General features: G+C 39.7%; 1 protein-coding gene across 3 annotated transcripts; it reads right to left on the bottom strand.

Annotated features, from left to right (window-relative positions):
- Positions 1-47: 47 nt before the first annotated feature.
- LOC148853939 (splicing factor PWI domain-containing protein / RNA recognition motif (RRM)-containing protein) lies at positions 48-13247 on the bottom strand. 3 transcript variants are annotated; one of them, XM_088985201.1, is made up of 9 exons: positions 12458-13122; positions 11874-11956; positions 11140-11206; positions 10745-11001; positions 10428-10580; positions 2667-3087; positions 1787-2446; positions 1098-1696; positions 48-723 (listed from the first exon to the last, which is right to left on the bottom strand). In XM_088985201.1, the coding sequence occupies exons 2-9, from the start codon at positions 11877-11879 to the stop codon at positions 472-474; spliced, it is 2415 nt and encodes an 804-aa protein (XP_088841327.1). In that variant the 5' UTR covers positions 11880-11956; positions 12458-13122; the 3' UTR covers positions 48-471. The 3 variants fall into 3 exon arrangements, with proteins under 3 accessions (XP_088841327.1, XP_088841328.1, XP_088841326.1); XM_088985202.1 differs by lacking the exon at positions 11140-11206 and having other exon boundaries at positions 12458-13220; XM_088985200.1 differs by lacking the exons at positions 11140-11206; positions 11874-11956 and having other exon boundaries at positions 12458-13247.

Genomic DNA, 13247 nt, shown 5'->3' with positions numbered 1-13247 from the left:
AAATCACATCTCTTCGATATATATATCTTAGAAAGCCAGAACCCAAGTTCATGAATCCCACCATTAAGAATGTAATGACATCATCAAATCAAGATTCACTACATTTTGGTTCTCAAGGCAAGAATTATAACAGTGTGGTGACAGAGATCGAACCCTAATTCAGGTGAATGTCTAACCACCTCTTAGAGAACTGTTTGAACTGGATAAAATAGATAGATTCACTTTCTTCACCATGTATCCACTACAATATCAGGATTTGATTGCTAATCTCAACTTGATGCACGTTTAAAAAAGAAAAGAAAAACAAGGGCTAAAATTTTATAAAAAATGAAAAAGAGCTGCAAGGGCAAACTTCCTTTCAACCTATGTTTCTTCTACAATAACAATGAAGTCAAATATGTGAGATATACCAAGGCAAGAAATCATAGGAACGTTACTTATACCATGTGTAAAAAAATAATACCTGGCTTGTCAGGTCCTAGGCTTCAAAGATAAACCTGTCTCAACTTTCTTGATTTCGAAGATGAGCATCCTCCACATCTTGAGCACAAACATCTCCGCTTCATCATCTAAGATAGATTGCAGCAACTCCAGCATTTGAGATGCCTGCACATGATCTTTGGTACTAGACACAATATAGTCAACCAGAGTATCCTCTTCCTCCCCAAGAAACTCAGTTATCTTCTTTGAGATCCAGGGCCTCATTCTCTCATGCAGCTCATGCTGTCAATGGCATGCAGTATGTAAGCATTGTTCCAACGTGATGAATTCAACCATCAAAATCCCGAGACACAGCAGATAAAAGGGACATGGACTATTGAAAAAATTATTGATTGCTACGTCTAAACCTAGCCAATCCAGATGGCTAATTTAGACTTTGGGACTAAACTGACTAAGTCAAAGGAAAGAATTCTCAATACATAATAATATCCACAAGCCATAACACTCAATTACGGCAGCTATGGGGAATAATTGGATGGGCATATGACGATCTCAGTAGTTGCCTCTTAAGAAATCCTCTCTCAGGACAACTAGAGGAAAAATCACCTTATATGCCAGAGTGTGCATGCAATTAAGCTAAATGTGATGTCACTTACTTTGTCATACACGGCCCAGTTTATCTCATATGAGAACAATTCCTCCTTGGTCTTCGGGATCATATCAATCAATTGTTTTGCATCCAAAAGCTTCTTGTTTTCAGTTGTCTTCAGCTTATCTGGACCATGTTCACGATCCCTATCCCGTTCATAATTCTTTTCCTTGTTGTCATCTCTACTACGATTACTCTCTTCACCATTCCTATCTCGATCCCGCTGGCTCAACCTGTCATTTGATCGTTTACTTCTTTCCCTTTCTGCATCAGGCCTCTCTTCTTTGGGATTAACATTTGAGATACGCTTTGCAAATTCAGCTGCTGCAGCCAGATTTGGAGATGGTGCCCCTGGAGTAGGTTGGACAGCTTGCAGCTCTTCTGTGGAGTAATCAATAGGAACCAGAGGCCTCATCTTTTTCTCTTTCTCAGCATCATCATCATCCTCTTCATGGAAAACAGAAGGGACAGCAGTCCGCTTTCCAGAACCTACCAGACCAAATCCAAGCTTCCGAGTTGGTGCATTACCACTCTGCCTTGTATCCGTGACAGCAACAGATCTCATGGACGATTCATCAGTAGCGCCATTTCTTAGAATCATATCACCTATTAAATAACAACCCACACCTTTCTCAATAAAAGAAAATAGAACAAATTACCTAAAAACACAAAAACAAAAACTTACAAGACACTCACCTGTGTGATTACCATGATCAGTATCACTTTCATAAGCCTGCTCAGCAGAATCATGTCTACCTTCATTGCTTTCTTCAGGACATATAGGTTTATCATTTCCATTAATTAATTGACTCTTGAGTTCATCTTTCAGCCGTTGCTGCTCCTCAATGGCCCTCTTCTTAGCCTCAGCAATTTCTTCCTCTTCCCTTAATCTGTCAGCCAAATCATCCTCCTTTTCCCGTTGCCTCTTCTTCCTCCTCTCTTCAGAGGAACTACTCCTGCGCCTTCTTTTTCTTGTATCATCCTCATCACTCTCATCCTCCTGGTCCATGATCTCTCTCCTGCGTTCCCGTTCTCTTTCTTTCTCCCTCTCCTTCTCATGCTGCCGTTGATGCTCTTTCTCTCTTTCTCTAGCCTCCCATTCCTTTAACCGTTCCTTGTACAAACGCTCAGCCTCTCGTATCTTCATCTCTCGTTCCCTCTCCCTCCTAACCCGTTCTCTCTCCCTTTCCCTTTCATACCTTTCTAGTTCTCGTTCCTTCTCCCGTTTTAAGTCACGCTCTCTGTCCTTCTCCCTACTCCTCCTATCATATCTTCTCCTGTCAGGTGAGTTTGTTTCTGACCTATCACGCTCATTTGTAGCCTTGTTTTCACTTGTTGTCTCACCTTCTGCTACATCTGCAACATTGAGATCAAAAAAGAAAAAACATTGAACCGAAATTAAAATATAACCACCAACGAGAAAAATAAAAACAACAAATATAATCTGTGTAATAAGGATGGGTTCTGAAAATTGACCAAGATGCCAATGATTCAACAGTCACCATGCCAGAGACCCTCCATCCATCCTTACTGGCACAGACAAGGAAAGCTTTGTCATTCCACCATTGTGACTCACCACTTTTCATGATATCAACATCTGAGTCCCCATCCCTTGATTTGGTAGGCACTTCAGAATTTGACTTTCCAGAACCATCAACTGGTGTTTGTGGGGGTGGAGGAGGCAGGGGTTTGGTCTTTAACCTCTCCTCAATCATACTTGTAAGCTTCTCCAGGGCCTCCCTGTCAGCTTCTCGATCTTCTTCAGTCACAATGCCAAAGGTGGTACTGTCTTGGTTTTCCTTCTCCGTGGAATCATTCTCATCCTTCTTTGAGTCCTCAACAGGAGGCTTTGGGGTTTCATTCTTCTCAACACCTGGTGCACTTTCTTCCTCTTTCTCAGCACCTTCACTTTCAGACTCCTTGAGTTTCTTTTCCCTTTCAGTTTTCTTTTCAACATAGCGTTCTAGGTATTCTCGTGTTGCTTGGTTAACATTCAGCTGTGTAAGTAACATAATTAGTCCAGCAAACAACGAGAAAGATCAAATAGTGGTAACAACAGATATGACAAATTCAAAGATACTTGATATGTGGCAGAATAGTTCTACCTTCTTTTCAACCATTGCATTAATTTAAATCTATACCATTCACATAAGAGTTGCTCAGCAGTTACACTGATGGACTTTCAATTTCACACAAAAAAAAGTTTATTTTGAAAGTCAGAAATTATTTTCTGCTAAAACCAACATGTAGATGGCTTCTCCCCCACAAGCATGGAAAGAATAAAGCTCCTCTAAAGTAATATTGTTTCATGTAGTAACATTAATCCTCAAATAAATGCAAAAGTAGTAAATGCAATCCACAAGTAAGCAGTGAATTGTAGGAAGATAAGAAAGGTTTTGGTATTAGGAGTATCAAAGTCAACTAGTGAGAAAAATACAACTCCAAAAAACTGCTATGGAGTTGGAAATCAGTATCTGGAAAAAATTAAAAAGAAAGTCAATACACACATTGTAATGCCTCATAACACTGATACTAAACAGTATTTATCGGAAAAAAAAAAAAAAACACTGATACTAAACAGAGGCTATCAATTTTAAATTCTGCTTGTTACAAAAAAAAAAAAAGATTTTGCTTTTTTATCAAAAATAAATTGCATATTTTCTTTGTGATGTTCCAAAGTGCGCCTCCAGTTTCAATATTGGGTCCAAAAATAACTGCAAGTATGTGTTTTGAGTGGATATTGAAAACAAAAATGAATTAGCATAGTAGCCCATACAGTTATGAGACTTGGCATGCATATAAAAGTAAACATGGTTGATCGTTTACATCAACAGTTAATAATAGAATGAGTAAATAAGATATGCTCTGAGGGGCAAAATGCCCTCAAGAACTAAGATATTACAATATGGCTTATGAGACCAGACTATACTTTATATACAACGATTGAAAAGAAAAAAAAAAAGAGAAAAGAAAAGAAACAAGGATAAAACTAAAAATGCATGAAACTGTGGAAACTCAAGAACAGCCCAACATTGAATAACAATTACTGAACCAAAGAGAAAGACTACATTGGTTAAACCTGACTTTAAGATCATCATCATCTAACCCTTGCCCTTACTATATGGGGTCTGCTAACATGAACCCTGCTTCACCATCCCATTCTGTTTAGTGTCATATCTACTGTTAAATTGTGAGCACTTTAAGCATTTCTTACTACTTCAGCCCATGTGGCTAAGTCATTTTTTGTATGCCCCCAGCCCTTCTTGCCCCTTCAACTTGCAACCGATCACTTATTCTAATCTGACTCTAAGATGGAATAAGAAACTATAAGGAGCACAAAGTGGAAGCATGGAGGAACTTTAGAACCCATCAACACGCTCAAGGAAGCAAAAAGAATCACTTAGCAACATCGACTACACTGTTCAAGAAACATAAGCTACTTGCTTGGGCAAAGTTCTCATGTTCGCAGGTGCAAAAAAAGGCCAACCTTAACCAAAAAATTGACTTTGAAAGCAAGAACTAAACCAGGATTGAACCCAGTCTATACCCTGACCCATGACACCCATAAGGAGGGTCATATTGATGTTACTTGTACTCTTGCTCTCCCAGACTGCCCCAAGAAAAGGAGCATCAGACCATCAAGTTGCATGTCTATTATGACAGATCAGGTTAGATTATCTGAAACCTTTTCCAACTTCCTATTTCTAACTTAGGGTTAGTATATTCAAGGCAGTTCAAAGTTCAAACACAGTGCATGCCAGAACTGATTCAATGGGCTGAATAAACATCAGTAAAAACGCACACAGAAAAAGCATTTATTGCTAAACAATGATGTCTGTTACCAATCTTAACAATCATATATCTAAATGACCAAAAAGTATAAATTCATACCATCACAGCCTGTGAATTTCTATAGAGGAAAATGCGTACTCCTTATGTGTTTGGTTGTTTATTTAGGTCAAACAATAAAAGCAAAAGAGAAAGGAACGCAAGTGCCACAAAACAACGCATGGAGGGGCAGATTCAGAGATTGACAGTAACAGGTAGGGAAAGTGCTGGCTGCCCAGGATAGAACCATTAGGGAACAAGTGTGGTTACAAGGATTCATGGGGACTCTGTTGGGATAAAATAGGGTTAAAAGCTGATTTACCATGGGAGCAGCAGGATGCCTAAAAACCTATTTGCAAACCCATGATTAGCATTCTGGAAAGTGAAACTATGCTATTTATTGGAGGCAAGAAAGCTTATTCTTATACAAGTAAATCACCAATGTACCTACTTCAAGTCTATATTGCATATTCTAGCTAATTTTGCAGCTAGTACAAAAAATTACAAAGACAATTATTTTAGAAGGTGAAATAATAAGTTCAAATGCCACTTGATTGATTGAAAAAGTCTGTTCAAATCTGGTTGGTAGAGTTCTAGGTGTTCAACGTTTAAGAGTAACATGCAACTGCTAGGAAAATTATGGTGGCAGTTTATCAAAGAATCTAAAGCTCTGTAATGAAATGTAATTGCGCAAAACAGGACTTTAGGGATTCAAAGTCTTAAGTCTGTCCACCAGTCCTACCTTCCCTCCTTTTCCTGTTGAGGAGGTTTGGTGCAGAGCAATACCTCCTAGGGTTGATAGTTTTTGTTGGGAAGCCTATCTAGAAAGAATCAACACTGGTGATTTACTCCAAAAGAAGAGACCCAATACTTGTTTGTCACCTCAGTGGTGTGCTCTTTGTAAAGCGGATGGAGAGACTGGTTTTCACCTACTGGTGTCTTGCCATTTTACGAGGTCAATTTGGGAATGGGCTTTGTCCCTATTTGGTTGTAGTTGGAACCCCCCAGCAGACTTAAAAGGCCTTTTTTCCCCTTCTTTTTTCAAGTGGCGGATAAAAAGGGGAAGGACAATGTGGAGAGGACTAAGGGTTGCAGTATGTTGGACACTTTGGGAAGAAAGAAACTCCAGGATATTCTCAGAAGCTCAAAGAGGAGCAGCAGATCTAAGAGCTATCATTCATATTAGGGCGGTACAGTGGCTGAAATCTCTGGAGCTTTTCACAAATTACACTATGGATGACTTGTTGAGGAAGTGGGGTGAAATTGCAAGTTGCACACAAACTAAGTCAATAATGAGTGTGGCTTGGACCCCTCCACCTACTGGATTCGTGAAACTAAACTTTGATGGGTGTAGTAGGGGAAATCTGGGACAATCGGGGATTGGGGGTGTTTTTAGGGATGAAAATGGGGTCATTTCTGCCATGTTCTCAGGCCCAATTGGAGTGAGTGACTCCCTTAGAGCTGAGATATTTGCAGTTATGGAAGGAGTCCAAAAAGCTAAGGAATTGAACATCAGGAAACTCTTAATTGAAGGGGATTCAGAGGTGGTGATAGGGTGGCTGATTAAATATCACAATGGCTTATGGAAGTACAACAATGAGAGGAGGAAATTCAAGTGGCTGGTGCGGGAGATGGAAGTTAAGATACATTGGGTTAAAAGATCGGCTAATTCCCTAGCTAACGGTTTAGCTAAACAAAAGGCAAAAAGGGATTCACTTTTTTGGGCCAAGCTGTAACTTTAGTGTGTTTTCTTTCTTTTCTCTTTCTTTTTTTCCCTTTTCTTGAGGTTCTTTGTTGCTCTTGGAAGATAAGTGTGTTTGTCTTCCTATTGTAAATCTTCTATTGATGAATTAATGAAAGTGTTATTGATCAAAAAAAAAAAAAAAAACAGGACTTTAGAGAAAGAGGAACAAGATACAAGCTCTGTAATGGTCCGAAGTAGCACAATCTTCGAGAGTAAGAGATAAAATAAGGCCGAAGTGGAAACTACCTTAAGGCAATAAAGTAAAGCTGAATTTTGACGGGTGCTCATGGAAATCCAAGCATCTCAGGAATAGGAGTATTAAGAAACCCTAACAGGAGGATATTGGGTATGTTCTCAGGGCCGATTGGCAATGGAAACTCGTTGAAGGCTGAGCTACTGGCATTATTACAAGGGTTAAAGCTAGCCAAACAACTAGGATGCAGACATGCTGAAGTGGAAGGGGATTCAAAAGTAGTAATTTCATGGGCAACAAATAGCAGTCACACCCCATGGACGTTTAAACATGTGATTAGAGAAGTGGAGAAGATTGCCAAGGAGGTTGAGGTTGAATTTAAATGGATCCATAGAAGTGCAAATGGGCTAGCTGATGGATTAGCAAAACAAGGGGCATTGAGACAACAATTATTTTGGGCTACATTGTAATGAGGGATAAATAGAGTGAGGAAAAGGGATCAACAGTCCCATCATCAAATTGTATAAAATGTTTACAATCTGAATCTGAATTTTAATAAAACACATATTTACTGATCAAAAAAAAAGATACAAGTGTAGTAACTTAGTCACATTGTTGTCTCTATGGAAAGGAATCAAAAAAGTGTTTCCACCCTTGATCAAAGGAGCAAGACATTATAAGTGATACATGCAGACTTGCAGGTATGATACTGGTCTGACCTGTGGTGCAGTGACAGACCATTAATTGAAATAATTCCCCTCTATTTAGCAGATGAGCACGGGGTAATCAAGATCCTGAACTGTTACAGAGAAGACCCTCAAGGCACTATGTAAAATCAAAGACATAAAAAATCTTAACGATTGAGAATTGATAGATTGTACTTGGCCTTTAAGCATAAGATCAAAGCTAGCAAGTGGATGGTCCACAGCATAAAAAAGTGCTAGCATAGCTGAATGGCCCTTTCTGTAGCATACAAGATACAAGGAATGCCAGAAGTCCTCATGATTAGAGTATAAATATATCAAGTTTCTGCAGAAATTCTACTGCTGCTGCATCAGAGAAGCATGTCTAACAGGGAAACTTTTTTTTTGGTAAGACTAACAGGGAAACTGCATCCACAGAAAAGTGTCAATGTAATACCATTTTTTATCAATAATGGCAGAATTTATTAAGAATAAGAAACTTTAATTACAAGAGAGGGGGAGGTAAACTTTCTTAACTCCCCCATTTTAGCAAAACAAAAAATACAAGATTAGAAATGAGCCTAAAAGAAAAATCCCCTATTCACCCCTTGCTTGGCTAACCCATCAGCAAGTGAGTTGGCAGTTCTCTTTACCAAACTGTATTTCACCTCAATGTCCCTGGTCAGCCACTTAATTTTTTTCTTTTCATTGCTGCAGTTCGAGATGCCAGAGTTATCTTCCTTTAGCCATCTCACGACCACCTCTGAATCACCTTCAAAAACCACTTTTCTTAGGTTCAGCTCCCTTGCTCTTTGAGCGCCTTCCAGAGCCGCAAGGATCTCAGCCCTAAGGGAATCTCCTTCTCCAATAGGGCCTGAGAACATGGCTATAATAAGCCCCTCTTCATTCCTGAACACTCCCCTTATACCAAAGAGCCCTGGGTTCCTTAAACTACTTCCATCAAAATTCAGCTTCATGAATCCAGGTGGGGGAGAGGTCCAAGAGGGAGAAGAAACCATATTAACCTGGGCAGAATTAGCTATCTCTAACCAATTCCTCATCAAGTCATCCAAGGAAAAAACCGTGAATATGTCCAGAGATTTCAGCCAGTGAGCCACCCTTAAATGTATAAACTCCATTACATTCTCAATGGTTCTTTCCTTTTCTGAGAAGGAACGTGAGTTTCTTTCTTCCCAGATAGATCAGCAGACTGCAGCCCTCATACATCTCCACATAATTCTCCATCTTTTTAAAGGCCAACTAAAGTAAGAAGGAGAGAATAGGCTTTTTCACATTCAAGGGTGGGGTCCAGCTGCACTGAAAAAGGGAGAAAACTCATTCCCATATAATTCTAGCAAATAGGCAAGAAATCAATAGGTGGTAACCAGTTTCCCCTTCAACTTTGCAAAGAATACACCTATGTGGGGATAGACAAGAATTGGGTCTCTTTCTTTGAAGCAGGTCACATGTGTTAATTCTTTCTAGGAATGCTTCCCAACAAAAACTACCAACCCGAGGAGGAATCTCCAAACCTCTTTAACAGGGAAAGACAGACCGCTAGAAGCAGAAGGCTGAGATAAGGTCTCAATGTAATAGCATTCAAAGTTATGGGTCAGTTTGGATGTGCCAAAATGAGTCTCAAAGTGCCAGGCTAAGAACAAGTTAGAAGTAAATAATAGAGCTTTCTAAACTAAGTTTGTCTATCGTAAACCTCATAGTTCATTAATGAGTACACCTATGTGGGGATAGACAAGAATTGGGTCTCTTTCTTTGAAGCAGGTCACATGTGTTAATTCTTTCTAGGAATGCTTCCCAACAAAAACTACCAACTCGAGGAGGAATCTCCAAACCTCTTTAACAGGGAAAGACAGACCGCTAGAAGCAGAAGGCTGAGATAAGGTCTCAATGTAATAGCATTCAAAGTTATGGGTCAGTTTGGATGTGCCAAAATGAGTCTCAAAGTGCCAGGCTAAGAACAAGTTAGAAGTAAATAATAGAGCTTTCTAAACTAAGTTTGTCTATCGTAAACCTCATAGTTCATTAATGAGTACAATCTCATCAAATGGAATACTTAACAATTTGTATAGTTGTATATACAAATTGTTCCAAACCTCTTTAACAGGGAAAGACAGACCACTAGAGGCAGAAGGCTGAGATAAGGTCTCAATGTAATAGCATTCAAAGTTATAGGTCAGTTTGGATGTGCCAAAATGAGTCTCAAAGTGCCTGCCTAAGAACAAGTTAGAAGTAAATAATAGAGCTTTCTAAACTAAGTTTGTCTACCGTAAACCTCATAGTTCATTAATGAGTACAATCTCATCAAATGGAATATTCAACAATTTGTATAGTTGTATATAACTATGAAAAAGGTATACTATTCCACTTCTAAACATATTTAACAAAACCCCTATGCAAGCAAAACTATGTATGATAAATATTGTCAAACCAATTTCTGCATATGCTTCACCATATCTGGTTCGCATCATGTGGCTGAAATGTTTATGATCATTAAGGTCAGTTCAAATAATACTGTTACTATTTTCCTTGCACAGATTCTTGCAATGATAGAAATGAAAAGATATGCAAATCAGTTAAGTATGAGCACACAAACGGGTTTAGACTTATTTGGCTTGAGAAGTATGACTGAGTAACATGAATTAGCATCTGGCACTCTTCATGTCTATGCAACACATAACAAGTTACTTAGCAAGTATACCAAACCAGTGCAGGAAGTCTTCCTACCCCCAATGGAGTAGACAAACATCAGTGTTTTGCAGTTGTTATTTTTCTTATCACTGTTTTATAGTCATTAATTCAGAACTAAAAGAATGAACCAGTGCACTACAATAAAATAGCGTTCCATATAGAATAACTATAGCAGAACCATACCACAAGCTCTTGTCCATCAACATTAAATTTACTTAGCAGACGCAGTGCACGAAGGACACCTTCTGCAGCCTCAAATTCACAGAATCCAAAACCTCTTGGAGTTCCATCACTAGGATCTTGTGCACGTTTCCAACTCTTGACAGGTCCACAAAGCTTCAAAAATACGGATGCAAAACCCCATAAGAAACAGAAGGGGAAGAAAGAAAGAAAGAAAACTAAATGCAAAGTACTTTAACATTGTAGCTTGTAAAGGATTGAATCAGGAAAATCATCTGTTGTCTAACAATCTAAAATATAAGAAAATAAAAGTAACCTACCCGGAGAAGGGAGAGCATAAAATCATTTTCCACAGTTGGTGCTATTTTTCCAACATAAACGGTGGTTTGTGGTTTCTCTGTTGGGGCAACAATGGGAATAACTGGCCTTATAACAGGGGGCACAATCGGTGGAACTCCACGAATCCCTGGAACTGGAGGTCGTGACAATGGAGGAACCACACCAATTGCTCCTGGTGGACGTGGAGGAAAAGCGGGACGGACCATAGTTGTATATGGAGTGGCATAACGTGGAATTCCTGCATGGATGCAAACAATATCTATGCAAACTTGTCAGAGAAAGCCTAGAAACCATATATAATGATCATAGTCTTCCCAATAATTGAACTATTTATTTAAAGAAGAAAAAATTTGACAAGTCAACCAAATGCTTTTACCACACAATACAAGCATATTAGAGATGGGCAGCAAGGCATGGCAACTATCACCAGCTGAACAGATAACCTGAAGGAAAATGGGGAAAACAGCACCCAGCTTATAAACTATAAATGTAAAGTCAGCTTACCTTATATATCTCCTTGAACAATAGTATCCTTCAGAAGTTATCCCAGGCACTAAATGTGAAATTGAGCAATATGAGACATGCAGCGTCTCACTCAAACCAAGGGAGTTGTTGATACAACACTACACTACCATGTTCCATTGCCTTTGAATACCATAGAAGTCGAAAAGAAAAGGGGAAAAAAGAAAGAAGAAAAAGGGCAAAAAAGAACACGGCAATACACTAGAAAAGAAACAGAAAGATGGACATAATGTAATGGGGAAAAAAGAGATTGTGATACCTTGTAACACAAGCGCAATGAGCACTCAGTTGCTAACATGATATGCTGCCGCAAATCTAAAACCCATGAAGGCCAAAAAGAGAAGTATCCTTATATCTAACAGAAAATAGCTTAGTAGGAGGAAGATGATAAAACCAGCCACTATTTAGTCTCGAAGACTTGAACACTTATATTTACTGTGAAGGACTGACACAGTTGTTGGCATCATGGACTTTGAGTTTTGAATTTCCCGAGTATAGTTTAAATTGCCAAAAATATAAAATAGAAGTTTTCACCATAACAGTGCAACTTTATCAAAATTCAAGAAAACTAAGAGAATTTATTCATACCAACATAGGTGTTGTAGAAGGGGATCTTTAAAGAACCGCAAGATGAAGCCTTCCAACCTTTCACACCGTGATCAATCAAGACACTGTAGGAGAAAACATCCTGTCATCGATACCTCATGCATCCTTTATCTAACGAATAGGATTTTTCACACTCTTTGTGTACCTTTCTCATTCAAGAACTCCGCCCAACTAAAGCCAACCACTACAATGATTACTCATAACCCGTGATACTAAACTCAGGCAACCTTCTCGTTGCGGACGAGAATCTACTCTTCTTTTAGCTGTTCTTCGTCAACAATTAAAAATGTATCTATTGAGCACGTGATCTAGGAAACCAGGCCACAAATAGCCAACCTAGAAGTTATTATGGCCAGGGTCAATATCTAAGAACAACCTATCTTCCAAGTTCGTAACAATTCAATACAATAAAATTAAACCCAGAAGTGTGAATTTTACTATCCACGAAAGACGTGAGCAAGCTAGGAAAAAAAAGGGAAATTTAACATGCGAGAAATCGTCCACTAAACTCCAAACACTTGCTTTTGAGAATAAAAAGTAGATAAGGAAAAAGGATAACAACCCACCAGGAGGAGGTATAGTGCCCTGATGTGCTGGAGCAGGAACAGCCAGGAATCCGTTGGGCATCTGCGTGTAAGGTCTCATGGCAGGATTGGGGACCTGTCCGAGAGAAACCTGGTACATACCGGTGGGACGTAACGGTGAAACTGAGACCGTAACCGAACCGGCTCCGCTTGGCATGCCTGGAAGCATAACTGAAGCAGGGTTCACTCCAGGCGGTTGAACACTAGGGTTCTGAATGCTAGCGCCCTGAAAATTAGGGTTTTGTACATTAGCGTTTGGGAGGGGAGAGAACTGCGGTATCGGCACAGGAACAGGCGCCACGGGACGAAAGGACGGGGCGGGAGGAAGGATAGGCGCAGTAGCGATCGTCGCTGGGGGGAATGATTGGACTGGAGGGGGAATTGATGGAGTTAAAAGAGGAGGATTTAAATTGGGATTCTCCGGGGCGGGTTGAGATGCAGCTACAGCTGAAGTCGAAGAAGGCACCGACGGTGCAAGAATGGGAGGAGATGGATCTGGTTGATTTGATTGTTGGATTGGTTTCTCGGCTTCTGAGGGCTCTGCTTTGGCCTCTAGGGTTGCGGGAGAGGATGGAGTAACTTCCATTGGAGGGATCTGCAGCACGTTGCGTTCGGGGAAGTGGGCTGTAAGCGTACCCTAAACACCTTTGTCTTGGTCTATTGTCTATTTGATATTCAGATTTTCTCAATGGATTGATTTCCCAAATGCACTGACTGCTTGTCACGGTTCTGTTTGCCTTCTGATAAGCTTCGGCGAGAGGGGCGGTAAGAA

The sequence above is a fragment of the Nelumbo lutea genome, chromosome 4, assembly GCF_056320005.1.
Source record: "Nelumbo lutea isolate HS-2025 chromosome 4, American lotus-T2T, whole genome shotgun sequence".
NCBI classification, from domain to species: domain Eukaryota; kingdom Viridiplantae; phylum Streptophyta; class Magnoliopsida; order Proteales; family Nelumbonaceae; genus Nelumbo; species Nelumbo lutea.
Note: the sequence above shows the minus strand (reverse complement) of the source record. Positions and strands in the feature narration are given on the sequence as shown.